Source organism: Strongylocentrotus purpuratus, unplaced genomic scaffold (genome assembly GCF_000002235.5).
Source record: "Strongylocentrotus purpuratus isolate Spur 01 unplaced genomic scaffold, Spur_5.0 spur5_scaffold_6, whole genome shotgun sequence".
In the NCBI taxonomy this organism is placed as follows: Eukaryota; Metazoa; Echinodermata; class Echinoidea; order Camarodonta; family Strongylocentrotidae; genus Strongylocentrotus; species Strongylocentrotus purpuratus.
In genome coordinates this window covers 57,757,945-57,777,484 of record NW_022145612.1, presented here as the reverse complement: position 1 = coordinate 57,777,484, position 19,540 = coordinate 57,757,945, and the positions used below count along the sequence as shown (strand labels likewise).

Here is a 19,540-nt window from a genome sequence, read left to right as displayed (position 1 = left end):
TTAGGGTTAATCCCTACCACTCCTGTCTTCAGGCCATGATTTGTCCATGCATTTATCCTCAGGCAAACTAGCCACTCTCTCTCCCTCCCTTCTGTCTTTGTCTCCTAATTAGCATAGACCCTCTGTAGAGGTGTATGATGTAGAGCTGATGCTCTGCATTGCTTGATTAGATATATTTGAGCATCTTCTTTGCTCTTTGCTAAATCTTTACCAGGAGCAGATGATGAAAATCGTATGTTTGATGTGACTCAGAATGTCTTCCTTCTCTGATAGCTAAAGTAGCATTGCTAGATAAGAGGAACGGCTGATATGATAGATAGTTAACCAATTGTCCAATTCCTTCTTGAAATTTAATGGTTCCTGCATTAAGCTTAAGGGAATACCTGTAAGAATATTAAATAGTCAACTAGCTAAGATCAGAGATATTACTTCAGAAGCAGATCCGAACCTTTACATTTTAAAATGGCAAATGGTCATCATGAATATAAGCTTCATATGACAGTGGGCAAGGAAACACTTTGATATCTTGTTATATTCATTTAAAAACTCTTCCTCTGACTGTACCTTTATATGCAAATTTTTCATTTATGGATTGAAATAAATTTCAAAGTGACCATGGTTTGTAACTTTGTTTGTTTGTAATGTACACAAACATGCATTTCTTTCCAAATTGCATGTGATACAGAGCTAATTATGTGTCCCTTCAGCCATCATCATCATAGAACAAAGTAATAACTGTGTCACCCTCCAGCTTAGCAGACATCCGATATACACACCTTAACTGAACACTTGGTTAGATACCTAGCAACACATCACATGACTTCTAGAGTAAACCCTCAAAGTCATATATGCTCTAAAAGAAACAGACGTTGATCAGTAATTTCCTATATTCAGCATTATTCATAGGAAGTGTAATGCTACTCAATGCACCTGCACCCTAGTGCCTCAATTCCTTCTTGCATAAACTGGATTTGACTGTTTTGTACATAATGTTGAAGGGATCACTTTCATCTCTATTACTCTCTCTCTCTCTCTCTCTCTCTCTCTCTGCTGTTATTCCTGGAGATCTTTCACTGTCTTTTTAGATCTCTTCTCTCTCTTTCTTCGTCCCTGTCTATTCTCCATCCCTCATGAAACCAAGATTTGTATTACAGTTTCTTATGTGCTTAAGAAATAGTCCAATCTCTCCTCCCGACTCTCTTAAACCATCTGTATTCCTCTCTGTCTCTCTGTCCCTCTGTCCCTCTCTCTCTCACTCTTTCTCCTTGTACCTCTTCCTTGAAGCACGTTGACTCTCTCCCTCCTAATCACTTCCTCTCACTTCGCTAGCTACCCCCACCCATATTCACAGTTTAATATTCCCATCAGAGGCCCTCTCATAAACCTCGTGCGACGGTATTGATCTGTGCTAGACTGTCATTGGGTAGTGAACAAAGAGGTGGCAAGAAATTGAATATCCATCTAGATTTCTTTTTCATTTTCTCCCAGGGTGTCATCCTTTCTCTAGTCGGGGTGTATTTCCAAACTTTTATTTTTCTCTCATTGTCTTGCGGCGACCTTGACTCATAACTTCCGCAGGGAAGGAGTGATGCGAAATTAATTTTGTTGTGTATGTGGTTGACAAGACTGCTTTTTCAGATATGAAATGTAGATATGCATAGCAACATTAATGTCACATTTGTTTACTGGCGATGTTATGAGTCAATGTCACTGCAAATTATTAGAAGACAAAAAGATGATAAAAGTGTATTTTTAGGACACCTGTTTGAAGCATGATTTTAATTTCTCATGAATAAATTGGACATGATATATACTATGACTTTACTTTTATTACCTGCATTTGCAATCCGGATTTTTATCCAAACATTTTCTAGCTCAATCTTCAACAATTCTATATCATTCTGTGATTGAAAATGTTCTTATCCTCAAATATGACTTTCAAATTATCATCCATTTTACATGTATATGTAACTTTAACAGTAATATTCAAGTACTTCATATGTATCTATCTCTATGCACTTTATGAATGCAAACTCAATCTCTTTATAATCATATACTTAAAAACATTGCATGACATTGCACCGAAATGATACCAGATTATATACACAGAAGTAACATAGTGGATTACATGGATATACTTTTATTTATGATAGAAACTCTTGCTTTCATTTTTATCCAGGAACCAACTGTGAGATTGACAGCGGTACTGAGCGCTGCACTGGCTCAACAGATAGCATCTGCAAGCATGGAGGAACCTGTCGAAACTTCCTCAATGGGGGCTTTGATTGTAGCTGTCCCAACCCGTACGAGTTTGACGGTCCTTTCTGCGAGGTTCGGACGCGGAACTTTCCGCCTAAATCGTTCATGATGTTCTGGTCGCTGAGTCAGAGAGTGAGGCTCCAACTGTCTGTCAGGTAAACAATAAACAACATTAATCAATAACGGTACTAAACAATAAGAATAATATCTATTGAAAAAACAATAAGAAATACAACAACGATGATTGTATCAAGTGCACATTCAAAAAAAATATTGTCATACATCAACTCTATGTGGCATTTTAAAATATTGTTTTTAGTATTTAAATATTTATTGCTAATTTACAAACTGCATTTTATTCATCAATTATGCATTATGTGTAATGTGAATGGCCATGACTATGTTGAACAGGGAGTTGGTAGGCACTGTGTTGAACAAGTAATGAAAGAGAAATGTATCCATTGTTTGCGGTAGCAGATTTGTGTATGGAACCTTATGTGGGCGGTTTTTGCCTCAAAGGCCTTCTGGTGTGCAAGTCTGCAATCTTACATGTTCATTCAATAATGATAAAAAGAATGTTATTCCGTACTCTTATTGTGCAAAAGATTTAAAGTGTATGTTATATTTCTCTTTGCACATGTATCCAAAAATGTTTCAAGTTTTTACCTTGTAATAGGCCTGCTGCCATGATGAGACACTGTACAAAGCATTCAATTTTTACCTGATATTGTGCATTACACTGAATTCATACATAGCACTTTGAACGCTGTGTGACCCATCTATTGTGGCTAAACCATCATGCAAAAACTCTGCCATTTATGGATTAACAGATGGGACACCATAGAATTATTGTGCATTTGCCCATGTAGGAAAACAGTTTGCTTTTGACATTTGACCTGAAATGGTTCATTTATCACAATTACTGCAATCCTAAATAGTTGGGAGTTTTGTGTGCCAATTCAATCAACAAGTTCAAATTCATGTATGAAATAATCAGAACAGACACAAAACTCCCATTCAATTGTGTCAAAACATGATTTATTCTGCCAAATTCTGAAGCTATTATCACAAGGCAGCTATTAGAAAATGATATGATAGAGATGTATTTTGATCTCTTGCTATCTTCCCAACAAGGGTTAGAAAGAATAAATGTGATTGGTGCCTTGAGGCATCGCTGAGGCAAAGAATAAAAAGAGGCAGATACTTCTGATTTTGTAATAATTGAATCAAGATTATATTTGTCTATGGAGGTCAATAGATGTCTCTGACATGATAAATGCTTTCCTGTGGTGGTCATATAGTGTAAAGACAGGCGGAAGAAGTCACTATACTCAACAAATTTTTGTGAAAATATCTATATTGGCTATGTTTACATGGGACTGTTGAAGTTTTAAACTTTACGTTTTCGAAACATCAAAGTTATAAATCAAGATGAACTAACAACAGTAATAGTTCATGTGGGACCAAAACAGGGACCAAAACAACACAGTATTCAAAGTTTTAAACTACAAGCCAGGAGAGCGTTTATTTCAACTACAAGCTGGCATAACCCCAAAGTTAATTATGTCAGCACTGCTTATAAATTTGGGGGAGGACCCCAGCTGCTCATAGTCTTTGAGCTAACCTTAAAGTTGCTAATGGTTTATAACTTTGTATAAACTCAAAATGTTGTAACCATGAGTGCGTCCACACGGTCTTTGACTACAAGATCACTTTGAAGTTTAAAAACACAGCCTAAACTTAGAGTTCGTGGACTGTCGTGAGAACCTACTATTATTCAAAGGTGGAAAAATATGGATAAGAACCCATGTGATTGACGTAAATTATAACCAATATGATTGGAGCTTATATATTGCCATTTATGTTTGATCTAACTCATCTACCCTTTTTCAATGTCATAAGGGATCGGCCCAAGGATGGACACTATGGAATGAAATGAGCCATGTATCAAACTCAATTTTGAAGTATAATTTTCAATGTCAATTTTTGTATAGGTTGGATTGATTTTTAATATGAAAATGCTTTACGATTTGATACCAAACAAACAGATGGTAGTTTGGAGTCAGAAAGATTCTGATTTATGGGAAATATGTACATGCAGAATCACATAATTCATAATTTTGTTTAAAAAACACACACACTCAGGTGTTTTTAGAAAAAAGCTTCTTATAGAGCATTTATAAGATAAAAATGTTGAGAAATGAAAATGATAAGAATTAAAGGAAGGAAACAATTTTTTTTTAAAGCTGATTTGTTTGTTTTTTTCTTTAAAAAATTAACTGAAACTTAACGTTCAGTGAAAATGAAGATTTAATATTTTGATGAATACTCTTAGAACAATAAAAAAAGAACTCTGTATTCAAAAGGCTATAAATCAGCTTGCCCATTGCAACCAAATATTCTGTCAAGTTATAACTCTGCTTGCCAGTGGCAGTGTACATATTTTTCAGTACACTGAAGACGAGGAACCAAACAAACACAGGGAAAGTCTTGTACATGTAGATAACGAAGTTGCCAAGATGGGCACTTTTAACCTGACATTTTAAGCGCCTTTTATTCTAGATCCATCTCACCCCAATAACCCTTCTAATCAAACCGACACACATCTCCCAGCCCAAGCGCTGCACGACAAAGCCTCTTGTGATACCCTTCTTACATTGTCTTGGCCTTTCCATTGCTATGATTCACCAGTGTCCTAATGATTCAGGCCTTGTTCAAATTTACCCATGTCACCGACGATACATCTTCCAATTATTCAATCCATCCTGACCGACCAAAGTCCCCTTCTGAAATCTTTGAGGTGAGATCTCTGCGTTGTCTGCAGAAATAGATGGTGGTTGGAAGGTGCGGTTGATGGATATAGGCAAGCTTACGATGATCAACAAGTCATTGTACTGGCGATGTCTCATCCTGCACTCTTCCATCAAGTCAAGCGGAGATATCTAATCCTAGATTCTATTCTAGATCTCGCAAGAAATTTAATTCACTAGTGTGCTAATTTACATTCATTTACATCTTTATTTTCCATGTTTGGCAATGTCTTGGTGTGGAGTTGTTACCAAAACCTCAAAGTGTAGGAAAGAGAAAGTTTTACAAAATTGATGAAATCTGAAATCTGGTTGTTTATCAGAAATTCAAGAAAATGACATTACAATATTTACATTACAATTTGCACTAAATCAACTCCAGAAAGTTTTTTCCTTTTTTTTAGCTTTTCTTAACTATACAATTGTGTTTATTTTTCAATGAGTAATAACATTTCAACAGTACACCTGACATTTTAAAATGATTTTACTGTTTATGAAAACAATGTGTGGATATGCAGTGCACAAATACTTGGCTTCTAGCATAGATGCTGAATCTCTAGAATCACAAATGAGAGATTTCATAACCATGCTCTGATGAGAAATGCTGGTATTTCTCTTCACCTATAAAATTCAAGTCGATGAATAATCTTGAATATTCCTTAATCAATTGAAATCCTTTCATCTTTCAGCTTTTCCTCCACGGAGCCCAACGGACTGATCTTCTACAATGGCCGCTACAACCAGCAGCATGACTTCATCGCCCTGGAGATCGTCAACAGCCAGGTTCGATTCTCCTTCTCCACCGGTAGCATTGTCACCACGGTAACCGCATCCAGACAGGGAGGAGTCAGCGATGGGGAGTGGCACACTGTTGCGATTGATTACAATTTTAGGGTAAGTCAGAATCCCATGTTGCATTGGTATTCAATATCCCCGTGCTTGCTCAAGGGTTTTCCATGTTGTGGATGTCTCAAGAGTTTAAAATGTCTTCATTTAATAGAAGTCAAGTATGTAGGAGGAAATTGATGTATTAATCTGCATTTCAGAGTAATGGAAATTTAAAGGGGATATTGAGAAGTGGTATTGTCCAGGAAAGCTCTTTAAATTAATTTATTTTAACTGATCTCATCTTCTAAATGTACGGTTCCTTAGAATGCATAGGGTAGATACATAAGTGCTAATTTATTATAGAATGAAATCTTATTTTCCCTGTACTGCAATTTGCACAGTACATCTATGTGTTGTTTTGAAAAATATTCTATATATCACTTAATATATTCTGCAGAATTTTGTATTCATAGTTGCGAACAGGTGTCCCTGGTGGGACTTTTAAAAACCTCTATTGGAAATTTATGTTTAATTAAGAAAGCCATAGAAGCAAGATGGTGGATAGCCTGTGTTTAGAACCCATGGGGGACCCCCTCCCCATTTACTTTCTTCACATGACCAATCTCCCATGAAACGACCCAATTTTCCGGCTCCTCACCGCCGCACACAAGTGGTCGGACTGGCTCTTTCAAGTGTCCCATAGGATTCTGGATTTATGTCTTTCTCCTCATTCGGATGGCTCGTGGGGCAATTAAGAGAAGGATTTAATTATATTAGGAGGTTGCATTTAGAGATCATCGCGAATCTTTTCATTAGAATAATTGAAAAGGTTTGCATCCAAAATAACAATGCAATCAACAATACTACTGGATTCTCTCTTCATAGAGGTAGAAGTAGAGGAGTAAGCACTTTCTGTCAGCTATTACATTTCTGAGAACAAAAAATTGTATCCTTTGCATAAAATACTTTTATCTTTGTTTTGCTTAAATCAGGGAAGATTCCCAAATAGTTATCTATCTGTGAAACCTTACAAAGGTTGAGAAAATATAGAATGACTCTTTAAAAAAGTAATGGATAAGTAATAAAATTTCATTCTTATATTACATTCAGCTGTATGGGGTTATTTTGTTTCAATCGACCCATTCCATGTAACTATCTTGACTGGAATCAAACACCATTTTTTGCCCTATACAAACTCAACGAGTATTGAAATCCCATCAAGACGTTCTCACATCTTCATCCTCCCTCTCTCCTCTCATTTTAAATATGAAATATCATGTGACCCTGAAAGGATGCGCTATCAAATCATCTTCAGGAACCAGTGCGGCATGAGGCAATCTGATTACGAGCCTTGATCAGTGGATAGAAAAACAGGATCTCGCAGGCATTTGCAGCGTAACTAGATAACTCTAATCCCCTTCACCATATTTGCTGGGGGATTATCAATGAATGGGAAAGTGATGTGTTTGCCTTTTGAGATCGGAAAAGATGAATATTGCATGCCCATGCTCCCAGATTTAACTCTTTATGCGCCACTTAAAAAACCCCCCTGTGCCACATTCTTTTAGGGTCACACATTTCGAGGGAATCTTTATTGACTCTGCTGAATCAAGAGGCTATAACTCTTCACTGGATGATCATGATGAAAAATATTGTGCAGCAAAGTTGTAGACCGGAAAACGTGCTTTTCGATGAACCGTCATTTGTTATATTTTGAATTATCATTTTTATAATAATCATAATTATATAATGTTTAATTTTTCTTATTTACGGCAGTTTTTTATCCCTCTAGAATTTCTTATTTAGCAATGATAAGACATCTTCAAATCGAATCTATTAGAAAGGTGGACTTCTTACCTTTCTTTACATACCTTGCTCAAGTATTCTAACAATTCAGAAGGTTAGTATTTAGGTTGTTGAAGAAAAGAAGTTCAATAGGGAGAGACTTGAAAGTACCCCGCTCAGCCACCCTTGACAATGGGCTAATCTGCCCATTGAAATCCCTATTACCCCAGGTTATTGTCAATGTCCGGTTTAGCGGGGCATGAAAAGGGACGTCGTGGGGATGTTTTTCTTTGTTGTGCCATGATAAGTCAATAAGAAATAAGAGAATGTTATTGATTTTGCCCACTGGTATGAGCATGTAAAAATGGTATAGGCATAATATATTATATGTGATATACATGACATAATCAGCATCTTATTGAAATGTCTCATTATGAATGTTCACCGCATCTGTTCTCTCACCTTCTTTACCCCTCAATAAAATTGATTTCAAGTACATTTATCACAGCCATAGATATACAAAGAAAGAATGAATCAATCTTAAAATATAAACTATATTGCATTGTTTTCCATTTACTTTATTGTGAGAGAGCTTATTATCAGAAATGATTGACGAGTGGAGTATGCAATGAATAAAATATGGAGAACGGACGTGAGAGACATTATGAGAGAGAAATAGTGATATGAAATGAAAGGACTTTACTGTGAATAAAGATTATAAGAGAAAGAGATAAAGATGACGGCAAGACAGGATACATATTGATACGAAAATAACAATAATAATGAGATAGAGATGACGGAAAGAAAGAGAGTAAACACTGATAGCATAAGAATGAATAAAGATAATAAGAGAAAGATATAGAGATGACGGCAAGACATAGGGTACATATAGATAGGAAAATGATAATAATAATAAGATAGAGATGACGGAAAGAAAGAGAGTAAACACTGATAGCATAAGAATGAATAAAGATAATAAGAGAAAGATATAGAGATGACGGCAAGACATAGGGTACATATAGATAGGAAAATGATAATAATAAAAAGATAGAGATGACGGAAAGAAAGAGAGTAAACACTGATAGCACAAGAATGAATAAAGATAATAAGAGAAATATATAGAGATGACGGCAAGACATAGGATACATATTGATAGGAAAATAATAATAATAATAAGATAGAGATGACGGCAAGAAAGAGAGTAAACACTGATAGCATAAGAATGAATAAAGATAATAAGAGAAAGATATACAGATGACGGCAAGACATAGGGTACATATAGATAGGAAAATGATAATAATAATAAGATAGAGATGACGGCAAGAAAGAGAGTAAACACTGATAGCATAAGAATGAATAAAGATAATAAGAGAAAGATATAGAGATGACGGCAAGACATAGGGTACATAATTATAGATAGGAAAATGATAATAATAATAAGATAGAGATGACGGAAAGAAAGAGAGTAAACACTGATAGCATAAGAATGAATAAAGATAATAAGAGAAAGATATAGAGATGACGGCAAGACATAGGGTACATATAGATAGGAAAATGATAATAATAATGAGATAGAGATGACGGCAAGAAAGAGAGTATTACACTCATAGCATAATAATGAATAAAGATAATAAGAAAAAGATATACAGATGACGGCAAGACATAGGGTACATATAGATAGGAAAATGATAATAATAATAAGATAGAGATGACGGAAAGAAAGAGAGTAAACACTGATAGCATAAGAATGAATAAAGATAATAAAAGAAAGATATAAAGATGACGGCAAGACAGGATACATCTTTCTTTCATTAGTTTTATTCATTCTTATTCTATCACTGTCTACTCTCTTTCTTGCTGTCATCTCTAGCTCTTTCATTAATTTTTATTCATTCTTATTCTATCAGTCTACTCTCTTTCTTGCTGTCATCTCTATCTCTTTCTTTCATTATTTTTATTCATTCTTATTCTATCACTGTCTACTCTCTTTCTTGCTGTCATCTCTATCTCCTTCTTTCATTTTTTTTATTCATTCTTATTCTATCAGTCTACTCTCTTTCTTGCTGTCATCTCTAGCTCTTTCATTAATTTTTATTCATTCTTATTCTATCAGTCTACTCTCAGGGAACACTTTTATCACTAGAGTCTTCGTCACTGCTCGATTCGTCGGAATCAGAGTCCATGCTCCATGCTTCCATAGTAACAAGATCTCGAGCCTCCTCTACACTAAACACACGTTGACGTTTTCCAGCAGGTGCCATCGTAACATCAGTAAAAAAAATCCAAAGAAAACCGCTAAATACACGGTAATTTCGAATGTAACACTATGAAGAAAAACAGTTTACCGGAAAGTGTGCGATGTATACAATGTAAACAATAGTAAACGCAACGCGTGGCTACACACTGCGAGCGGTATTATGAATGTCTAATTGACTCGTATACATCTGTGCAAAAATGCGAAGTTGGCACGCCTACGTCCGTGCAAATCGGCGAACAAAGCAAACAAAGAGTTAAACAAACAAGGATGAAAAAAGTATCACCTCAGTTGCCAATTTCAAGATCAAACTTTGTTTTGCATGGAAAAGTTTGCCTTGTATTACTGAAAAAAGTTTCGATTGCACTTTTCAGGCTGAACCCAAATTAAGTCTATGTAGTACACTGAATTAAGTTTCCATTTTGATAATGCTGAACTCACCCTTGTATAATTAAAAGACATTTAAGAGGAAGAAAAATGTACATTGTGTTGTTAGTGTTAAGAATAACTGAATTTTCACAAAAGAATTTCAGAACTTTTTACAGGTTATAGATAGGGTAAGTAGATCAAATCCCTTGCAATGATCACATTTTTTGTAAAGAAATGGCCCTCAGAAAAAAGCTGCAACCAAATGTACGTTGCAAACTGATCTCTTAAATTATTATTTTTCTTCAAATATGGTGTCTGTCTTTCAAATTGGCCATGCATGTCTGGCACAAAATGACTTACAGTCAATAGCAGAATGGAGGACATCATAATGATAATACGCTCATCAACTAGATTCCAGTTTGGGAAATTGATTTTTAATCTTCAGGAAATGGGGTATTAATTTTTGAGAAGGCTACGTGATGACCATGCATGCATCAAGTTGAAACGTGGAATACCTGAAGTGGATTAGCGTGATGTTACACAAGGTTTAATATCAAAGAGCACCTTTTTCTGTTATCATCCTAAATATTACACTCCAATAGAAAGGGGATCCGTCTCTGAATATGAATTATTTATTACTCCTAATCTCTCTCCTGCTGCTAGATCATGTTGATGAGCATATATCTATACCTAGCAGTGCATGGTACACCTGATCTCATTCTGATAAGGTTTTATAAGGTTCTATTGCAGTATAATAGCAAAAGATTTCATATTGATACACATTCTACCCCTACCAAATCAAACACTTTTTATGAAAGCTGTTTCAGTGTTCTTCTGCAATTAAAGTGTTATGGTTTAGTATAGGTTTGTAATGTTCTTCCCAGATAACAATACGACGTTACGCCAACGTGGGGCCAACGTAAGCTGTTACGTTGGTCCAACGTCGCCAACATGATGTTGGGCCCACGGCTTTCTTGCCGGCGGGCCAACGTTGGCCCGACAGTGACAAAATGACATTAAGCCAACATCGGGCCAACGTTATGCCGACCCCTATCCGACCATATGTGCCGATGTCCTCCCGACATTGAACCAACGTTATGCCAACCTCTTTCCCACCGTATGCCGACGTCTTTCCGACATTGGACCAACGTCGTCCCAACCCTTTTTTAACCATGTGCCGACGTACGACCAACGTTATGCCAACCCCTATCCCACCATGTGCCGACGTTGTTCCGACATTGGATAAACGTTATGCCAACCCTTATCCCACCATGTGCCGACGTCTCCTCGACATTGGCCCAACGTTATACCAACCCCTTTTCAACCATGTGCCGACGTCTCCACGACGTAGGGCCAACGTTATTCCAACCCCTATCCCACCATGTGCCGACGTAGTTCCGACATTGGACCAACGTTATGCCAACCCCTATCCCACCATGTGCCGACGTCGTGGGCTGTTACGTTGCGCCATCGTCGCCAATGTGATGTTGGGCCAACGGCTTTCTTGCCGGCGGGCCAACGTTGGCTCGACAGCGACGAAATGACATTAAGCCAACATCGGGCCAACGTCCCCCCGACGTATGACCAACGTCATGTCAACCCCTATCCCACCATATGCCGACATAGGAAAAACGTAATGCCAACCCCTTTTCCACCATATGCCGACGTCTCCCTGACGTAGGACCAACGTAATGCCAACCCCTTTTACACTATGTGCCGACGTCTCCCTGACGTAGGACCAACGTAATGCCAACCCCTTTTACACTATGTGCCGACGTCTCCCCGACGTTGTCCTAACATAATGCCAACCCTTTTCCCACCATGTGCCAATGCTAGACCAACGTTATGCCAACCTCTTCTCCACCATTTGCCGACGTAGAAGCAACGTTATGCCAACCCGTATCCCACCATGTGCCGACGTTGTACCTCCCCTTTCCAGTTCATGCCAACATCCTTCTGACATTACCAACACCAACTCAAAAACATATTCCCACCAACATCAGTCGTCCGTTCATAAGAACATCGTCAAGATCATACTACATCGGACATGTACAATCATTCAAACACATGCATCACAACGTGACAAGGAAAAGCCAAGTAGTTTAAGATTGGATTAAATAAATAAACAGAGCAAAATCCACAAAATGAAGATAGTAACAATTTCATCAAAATTAGACTGAATTTGAGAAAAGTTCATTATAGAACTCGACTTAGATCCCTCTGGAAGATATGTATAATAACAATATTGAAGCAAGAGGGACATGTTATTTTAATTTCGTCATGTCTATTATCTTGTACATTTTAATCACTATCAAAACTTGATAACAACTTATTTGTCCCATTTTAATGAAAAGTTCACCATCTTGCTTCTTAGAATTTGCTCTGAATACACCCCCCCCTCCCTCCAAAACAAAAGAACAAGGAAAATAAACTAATTTTGTGATAAAACATACTTTATTTTATGTGTAATAAACAAACTGTTGTAAATGTAATACAATTATTGTACATCTTTCTTTTGTATTTTCGTTTGAATTCGAAAAAGATGTAAACATAGTTTCAAGTTCAAGGTATCTCAATGTGTCACAATATAGGCCTACTATCAATGAATGCTAGGACGATAGGAGCTGTTATAAAAATGAATTGTCGCTTACACGTAACACAACATAACATACTGAAATTCATTGTACGAATATAATAAACAATCCTCACAACTTCCCGAGTAAAACAAAACAAACTTTCTGGCAGACGAACACGATTGCTTATGACAAGATTCCTCTACATATGTACAGCACAAAAATATAAAGAAATTAATAAAGTGTCCACCATTTGCATACCAAGAACTAGGCAATTAATGTAAACAATGTTCCATAAAAAATAAAAAATAAAAATTCAGAGAAATTGCCAACATTTTTTATGCTTAAGCATTTCAGAGATGCTGATACATTTCGTCGCCATATCTATTGTTAACACATCTACAAACTGTTTTTTTTTAGGAGGGATAGTATACATTGCTTGAATGTGTGAAGTAAAGCAATCGCTAAATGTTTATATAACAAGAGAGGAAATTTGAAAGTGAAGTAAGAAAGAGCAGAGCTTGTAAAGGGAAAAACACAAGTTTCTTCACTCTGATATACCACTTTCAATATTTCTTTAAATTGAGAAGAAGGTAATGCGAAAAACATTCAGTCACTTAGATATATGAAACATTTTTTTCTTACCTTTGAAATTCTTTATAGCATGCATTTATAGTTGACACGTTATACAGGCATTCAAATCAATTACGACCTTCTTCGACTCATGGTATAGCTCTCTTTTTAAAATTGGGCCATTAGTGAAATTTCACCACAATAAATAACAAGTAAAGATGCATAGCACACTATTTAATAACAAAAGTTATTGTTTATGTTTGTGTACAAAACATAATGCCTGCAGAGCTGGCTAGCAAGCACCGTAGCTTGCCTAAGCGGAGATCGTTCTTGATATAACATCACTAATCCTTTGGTCAATCATTCCGAGGAACTCTGAGAATTGTAAGGGGCGGGGTCCACCATTAGACGAGCAACTTGGAGAGGTTTTCAAAACATTGTAAAAAATATAAGGAGGCATTTATTTATGAAACAATTGTTATTATGTTGCTTTAAAAGGGTCTTGATACAAGACATAAAAGTTTTAATTTCCTAAGGCAATGGACCTTTAAAGAATGGGTTAGTCGGAATCAAAATCTTGTCTAGCTTGTGGTGGTACAGCTTCGACATCTGCGGCAAAAAAAAAGAAGAAGAAAGAAACCAAACAAGATTTAAAAGCAGATCACGGAAACATCACCTTGAAATAGTACGGATATTAATCAAATAGTACGGCATTCAAGGGAAGTAGTCCTGAGTGGCACATCCTCCCTAGTTTTGATGACATTTCATGGATAGAAGTACTTTGTCATGAAAATAACTTCGTTCAAACTTTAGAGCGAATGACCCAGACGTATGGAAATTAGAAAGGAATGTATTTCTTTTATTTTTGTCTTGTTTAATTAGAGTAGCATCAAACACTCTTCTTAACAAAGGAAATATACATTTGAGGTAAAATGGCAGTAATATTCTTCAATAGAAAGAACCAATTTATAGTATCTGTTTGCTCAGTGTTGAGATGCTTGATTGATAACAGTTTAAAGCCCCTCTTAAGTGTTGGATCCCAAAATTAGCCAAAGAATAGATGGCACAATCTCACTTAAATGGTATGATGTAAAAGAGGATGTCATTAACACCTGGACACTTCTGCAAATAGAATATTGCCCTAACAAATGTGTTTGAAGTAGAATATGGATGAAAGAATACAAAATTTGCGTTTTCTGCATACAACACAAAACCCTTAGTAAGTTTGTATTCTTTCTAATTTTAGGACAAATGTTTGAAGAAGAGTGGCATTTTCTTTCACATCATTATAACATTGAAGTGAATAGTTTTGTAAGTGATCACAATACAGTTTCTCAATATAATCAGGAAAAAGATTCTAGCATCCGTTAGCAGCTATGTCCTACACAAACGTACATTAATCCAGTACATTTGTACTTTGTGTGCAGGGCACAACTATAACGAATACTAAGAAGTGCTATCCTGTCTACATGTATAACTAAATACAAAATGAATAAAATGCCAAATGACATACCCATATTTCTGAATGTTGAGGTCAATGGGGTCGTTGGGGTCGACAGTGTTCTGGAGGTTGATGGGGTCGATGTCGAAGGGGTCCTTGGTGCTGTTGATGCTGTTCTGGATGATCGAGGTAGGGGTAGCTGGATCTGAACGGGTAGAGGAATCTGGAATTTGTTGTGAAGTTGACGATATGAAATGCAGGATTTAATATTTAAATTTCAGAATTGTAGGGATTATGGGAGAAAAAAGTATTGGGATTTGGAAGAGCTATATAGAATTGAATGTATTAATAAAGAACGTCAGAATTTTAAAAATAAATAATTAGAATATTTACCTTCAGTTCAAATTATAGCAATTTAATATACATGTGCATAAACAATAAAAACTAATTTGAAAATGAGAATAAAAATGCAGCAATAATCAAATTTGTGAATGAAAATTGTGAATGAAAATTATGGGATCGATCAGTGTTACCCCCGCCCCCAATAGTTTTTCCTATTTACTATTTGATCAAATTGAGGTTGGCCAATTGCGACTTTAAATGATTGCAAATGCTAAAATGAGGGTAATTCCCACCAGCTACCTCTTTCACATCACACTCACAATCCACTAAATGTGTTAATACAAAGTTCTTGCATATTTTGGCAGACTTGGCACCCTTGTAAGATTTCAGGAGGCTACAAGCCTACAAACATGTACTAGCGGGATATCTTAATTCACAGCTCAATCTCGTAATTTATTCCTTTTCGAACTGAATCATCATCAGCATATATTGAGCTACTACAGAGTATAGTATAGACCTACTTCTAAATCTGAAAGTATCAGAGACTATAATATAATTTAGATATGCATACAAAAATGATGCGTCTTCCCATTCAGCTCTATTTGATTCAATTGGTCTTTCCAACAATGGTCGATATTGCATATTGGGATGAACATCATCACTGTCACGGACGCTGCAACATGATGCATCAATACATCACCTAGGTCTAACTCTAAGTCAGGAACATATTAACATTTATCACGGCAAACACTCAATGCATCTGATGCCGACACTTCGGCCCCCATCATAGCCATCATAGCCATCATAGCCATAACTCACACTTCAATTGCACGCAGCGACGAGCAGTACACTAGCTCGTACTCACTTTCACTTTCATTTGGACAGGGAATTATCAATGATTACTTTAACAATTTCTCATGCTATTTCCCTCGCTTTGTGACGGGGAGTTCTCACACTATACAATTTATCAGTTTCACGCGACATGCTCACAAAAATAACGTTGAAAGAGAAAGAAAATCATTCATTTACCATGCAGTGTTGGTACTCCCCGGCAACTGATCCAGACAAATGGACAGGATATGGCTGACGTACGTTGCAATTGCATGAGCACATGGGCATGCGCACGCATGCAATTTTTTTTACCCGGATGTAGCGGTACTAGGTCGTATTTGCTACGTTGGCCCAACGTCATATAGCCAACCAATATATATATGCACTATTTATCAGTAAAGATGGAGACGATATAGACCAACGTTAAGCCAAGGTTGGCCCCCGGGTTGGCCCAACGTCGCGTATATTAGCCAACATATATCCACCATTTCTCAGTAAAATTTGAAACGATGGACCAACGTTTAGCCAACATTGGCCCAACATCGAATGGCCAGCCAAAAGCCAACATTTAAAATTTAAAATTGAGACGATGGACCAACGTTCAGCCGACGTTAGCCCAACGTCGAATAGCCAACCCAAAGCCACCATTTAAAAAAAAAAATTGAGACGATGGACCAACATGAAGCCAACATTGGCCCAACGCCAAATAGCCAACCAATAGCCAACATTTATGAGTTAAAATTAAGACGATGGTCCAACTTTCAGCCCACATTGGCCTAACGTCGAATAGCCAACCAAACGCCAACAGTTATCAGTAATATGTGAGACAATGGATCAACGTTCAGCCAACATTGGCCCAACGTCGAATAGCCAACCAATAGCCACCATTTATCAGTGAAAATGGCAACAATGGACCAACGTTGAGCCAACTTTAGCCCAACGTCGAATAGCCAACCAATAGCCCACATTTATCAGTAAAAATAGTGACAATGGACCAACGTTCAGCCAACATTGGCCCAACGTCGAATAGCCAACTAATAGCCACCATTTATCAGTGAAAATGGCGACAATGAGCCAACGTTAGCCCAACGTCGAATAGCCAACCTAAAGCCAACATTTATCAGTAATAAATGAGACAATAGACCAACGTCCAACCAACATTGGCCCAACGTCAAATAGCCAACCAATAGCCAACATTTATCAGTGATAATTGAGACGATGGACCAACATTTAGCCAACATTGGCCCAACGTCGAATAGCCAACCCAAAGCCACCATTTATCAGTGAAAATGGCGACAATGGAACAACATTGAACCAACAATAGCCCAACGTCGAATAGCCAACCAAAAGCCACCATTTATCAGTGAAAATGGCGACAATAGACCAACGTTCAGCCAACATTGGCCCAACGTCGAATAGCCAACCAATAGCCATCATTTATCAGTGAAAATGGCGACAATGGACCAACGTTCAGCCAACAGTGGACCAACATCGAATAGCCAACCAATAGCCACCATTTATCAGTGAAAATGGTGACAATGGACCAACGTTCAGCCAACATTGGCCCAACGTCGAATAGCCAACCAATAGCCACCATTAATCAGTGAAAATGGCGACAATGGACCAACGTTCAGCCAAAATTGGCCCAACGTCGAATAGCCAACTAAAAGCCACCATTTATCAGTGAAAATGGCGACAATGAGCCAACGCTAGCCCAACGTCGAATTGCCAACCAATAGCCAATATTTATCAGTGATAATTGAGACGATGGACCAACATTTAGCCAACATTGGCCCAACGTCGAATTGCCAACCAATAGCCACCATTTATCAGTGAAAATGGTGACAATGGACCAACGTTCAGCCAACATTGGCCCAACATCGAATAGCCAACCAAAATCCAACATTTATCAGTGAAAATGGCGACAATGAGCCAACGTTAGCCCAACGTCGAATTGCCAACCAATAGCCAATATTTATCAGTGATAATTGAGACGATGGACCAACATTTAGCCAACATTGGCCCAACGTCGAATTGCCAACCAATAGCCAATATTTATCAGTGATAATTGAGACGATGGACCAACATTTAGCCAACATTGGCCCAACGTCGAATAGCCAACCAAAAGCCACCATTTATCAATGAAAATGGCGACAATGGACCAACGTTCAGCCAACATTGGCCCAACGTCGAATAGCCAACCAATAGCCACCATTTATCAGTGAAAATGGCGACAATGGACCAACATGAAGCCAACATTGGCCCAACGTCGAATAGCCAACCAATAGCCACCATTTATCTGTGAAAATGGCGACAATGGACCAACGTTCAGCCAACATTGGACCAACGTCGAATAGCCAACCAATAGCCACCATTTATCAGTGAAAATGGCGACAATGGACCAACGTTTAGCCAACATTGGCCCAACGTCGAATAGCCAACCAATAGCCACCATTTATCAGTGAAAATGGCGACAATGGACCAATGTTCAGCCAACATTGGCCCAACGTCGAATGAGCCAACCAATAGCCACCATTAATGGCGACGATGGCCCAACGATTAGCCAACGTTGGCTTGCCGACTGCGACCCTGCCGACCATGGCCGACGTTGGCCCAACGCCGTATTGTTATCTGGGTTACTGCTTTGTAATTAGTATCAACATGCAAATGTTCATTCATTTCAGTCTCACTTCTAAACTGCATGACAAAATTCCTTACGAGGATATATCTTATGTGCAAGAAATTCATGGACAAAAAAGGTTGAACACTTGCCTCTTCAAATTTATTTGCTTCCATTTTTGTTGAGGAGGTGAAAAATGATAGAATTTCACTGTTACCCTTGTGCAGTACCTCCATATGTCACAGACCCATTGCCTCCTCGCCTCTTCTTTAATGAGGCAATAGAAGTACTTCACAGAAATGGCTTGATGTGAGGAGAATACTATACTTTGAGAGGGGTTCTTTGGACTCTCTTTACCATAAAGGCAACCCCATTCTGTTCATTTCCACTTCTGATGCACTACAATCCCACTCAAGATGTTGGGTATTTCCTGTGCAAGGGGTACGAATGTTGTTGTGGAAAGTGTAATGCAGAGATGTAAATGTCAGTCAGAAAGTAATCTAAAACCTGCAAAAAGCTCACATAGAGAATATTGTGCAATCTTTTCATTTTTTTCTCCATGTGTTTTGGAAAGAATGTCTGTAGGAAGAATATTTTGACCCTCTCTACCGTACAAGCTATCCCTCTCTTGACACTAAAGAATCCCACTCCCAGCATTCAGCATTTCCTGTGCATGGGGTAATGTAAACATGTTGTTGTGGAATGGTACATGGACCAAAGTAATATTCAACTGTGCAAAATGCTTCTTAAAGAATACTATTTGAGGAGAATACTATACATTGAGAGGAGATACTTAGCCCCTCTCCTCTTTACAAGTAATACCACACCATACATTTGGCATTTCATATGTACATGTAT

General features: G+C 37.5%; 2 protein-coding genes across 2 annotated transcripts in view; one reads left to right on the top strand and one right to left on the bottom strand.

The window, feature by feature from the left end:
* The window catches only part of LOC580222 (cadherin EGF LAG seven-pass G-type receptor 2), a 64,865-nt gene that overhangs the window by 6,855 nt on the left and 38,470 nt on the right, over nt 1-19,540 (top strand). Inside the window, exons 3-4 of the mRNA XM_031000089.1 lie at nt 2,154-2,414; nt 5,756-5,960. Of these exons, the coding sequence (XP_030855949.1) occupies nt 2,154-2,414; nt 5,756-5,960 (466 nt within the window). The remainder of the gene's footprint in view (nt 1-2,153; nt 2,415-5,755; nt 5,961-19,540) is intronic.
* On the bottom strand, nt 13,628-16,561 carry LOC115919329. Its single transcript, XM_030972830.1, has 3 exons — nt 16,261-16,561; nt 14,962-15,112; nt 13,628-14,057 (listed from the first exon to the last, which is right to left on the bottom strand). The coding sequence occupies exons 1-3, from the start codon at nt 16,421-16,423 to the stop codon at nt 14,030-14,032; spliced, it is 342 nt and encodes a 113-aa protein (XP_030828690.1). The 5' UTR covers nt 16,424-16,561; the 3' UTR covers nt 13,628-14,029.

What these genes read in the sequence shown, in the direction of transcription:
- LOC115919329 (XM_030972830.1), bottom strand. Translation starts at nt 16,423, where the DNA reads ATGACGTTGGGCCAACGTAGCAAATACGACCTAGTACCGCTACATCCG. An exon ending in GGGAGTACCAACACTGCATG is followed by an intron (nt 15,113 to 16,260) that starts GTAAATGAATGA and finishes AACAAATTCCAG; the next exon opens with ATTCCTCTACCCGTTCAGAT. An exon ending in CTCAACATTCAGAAATATGG is followed by an intron (nt 14,058 to 14,961) that starts GTATGTCATTTG and finishes TTTTTGCCGCAG; the next exon opens with ATGTCGAAGCTGTACCACCA.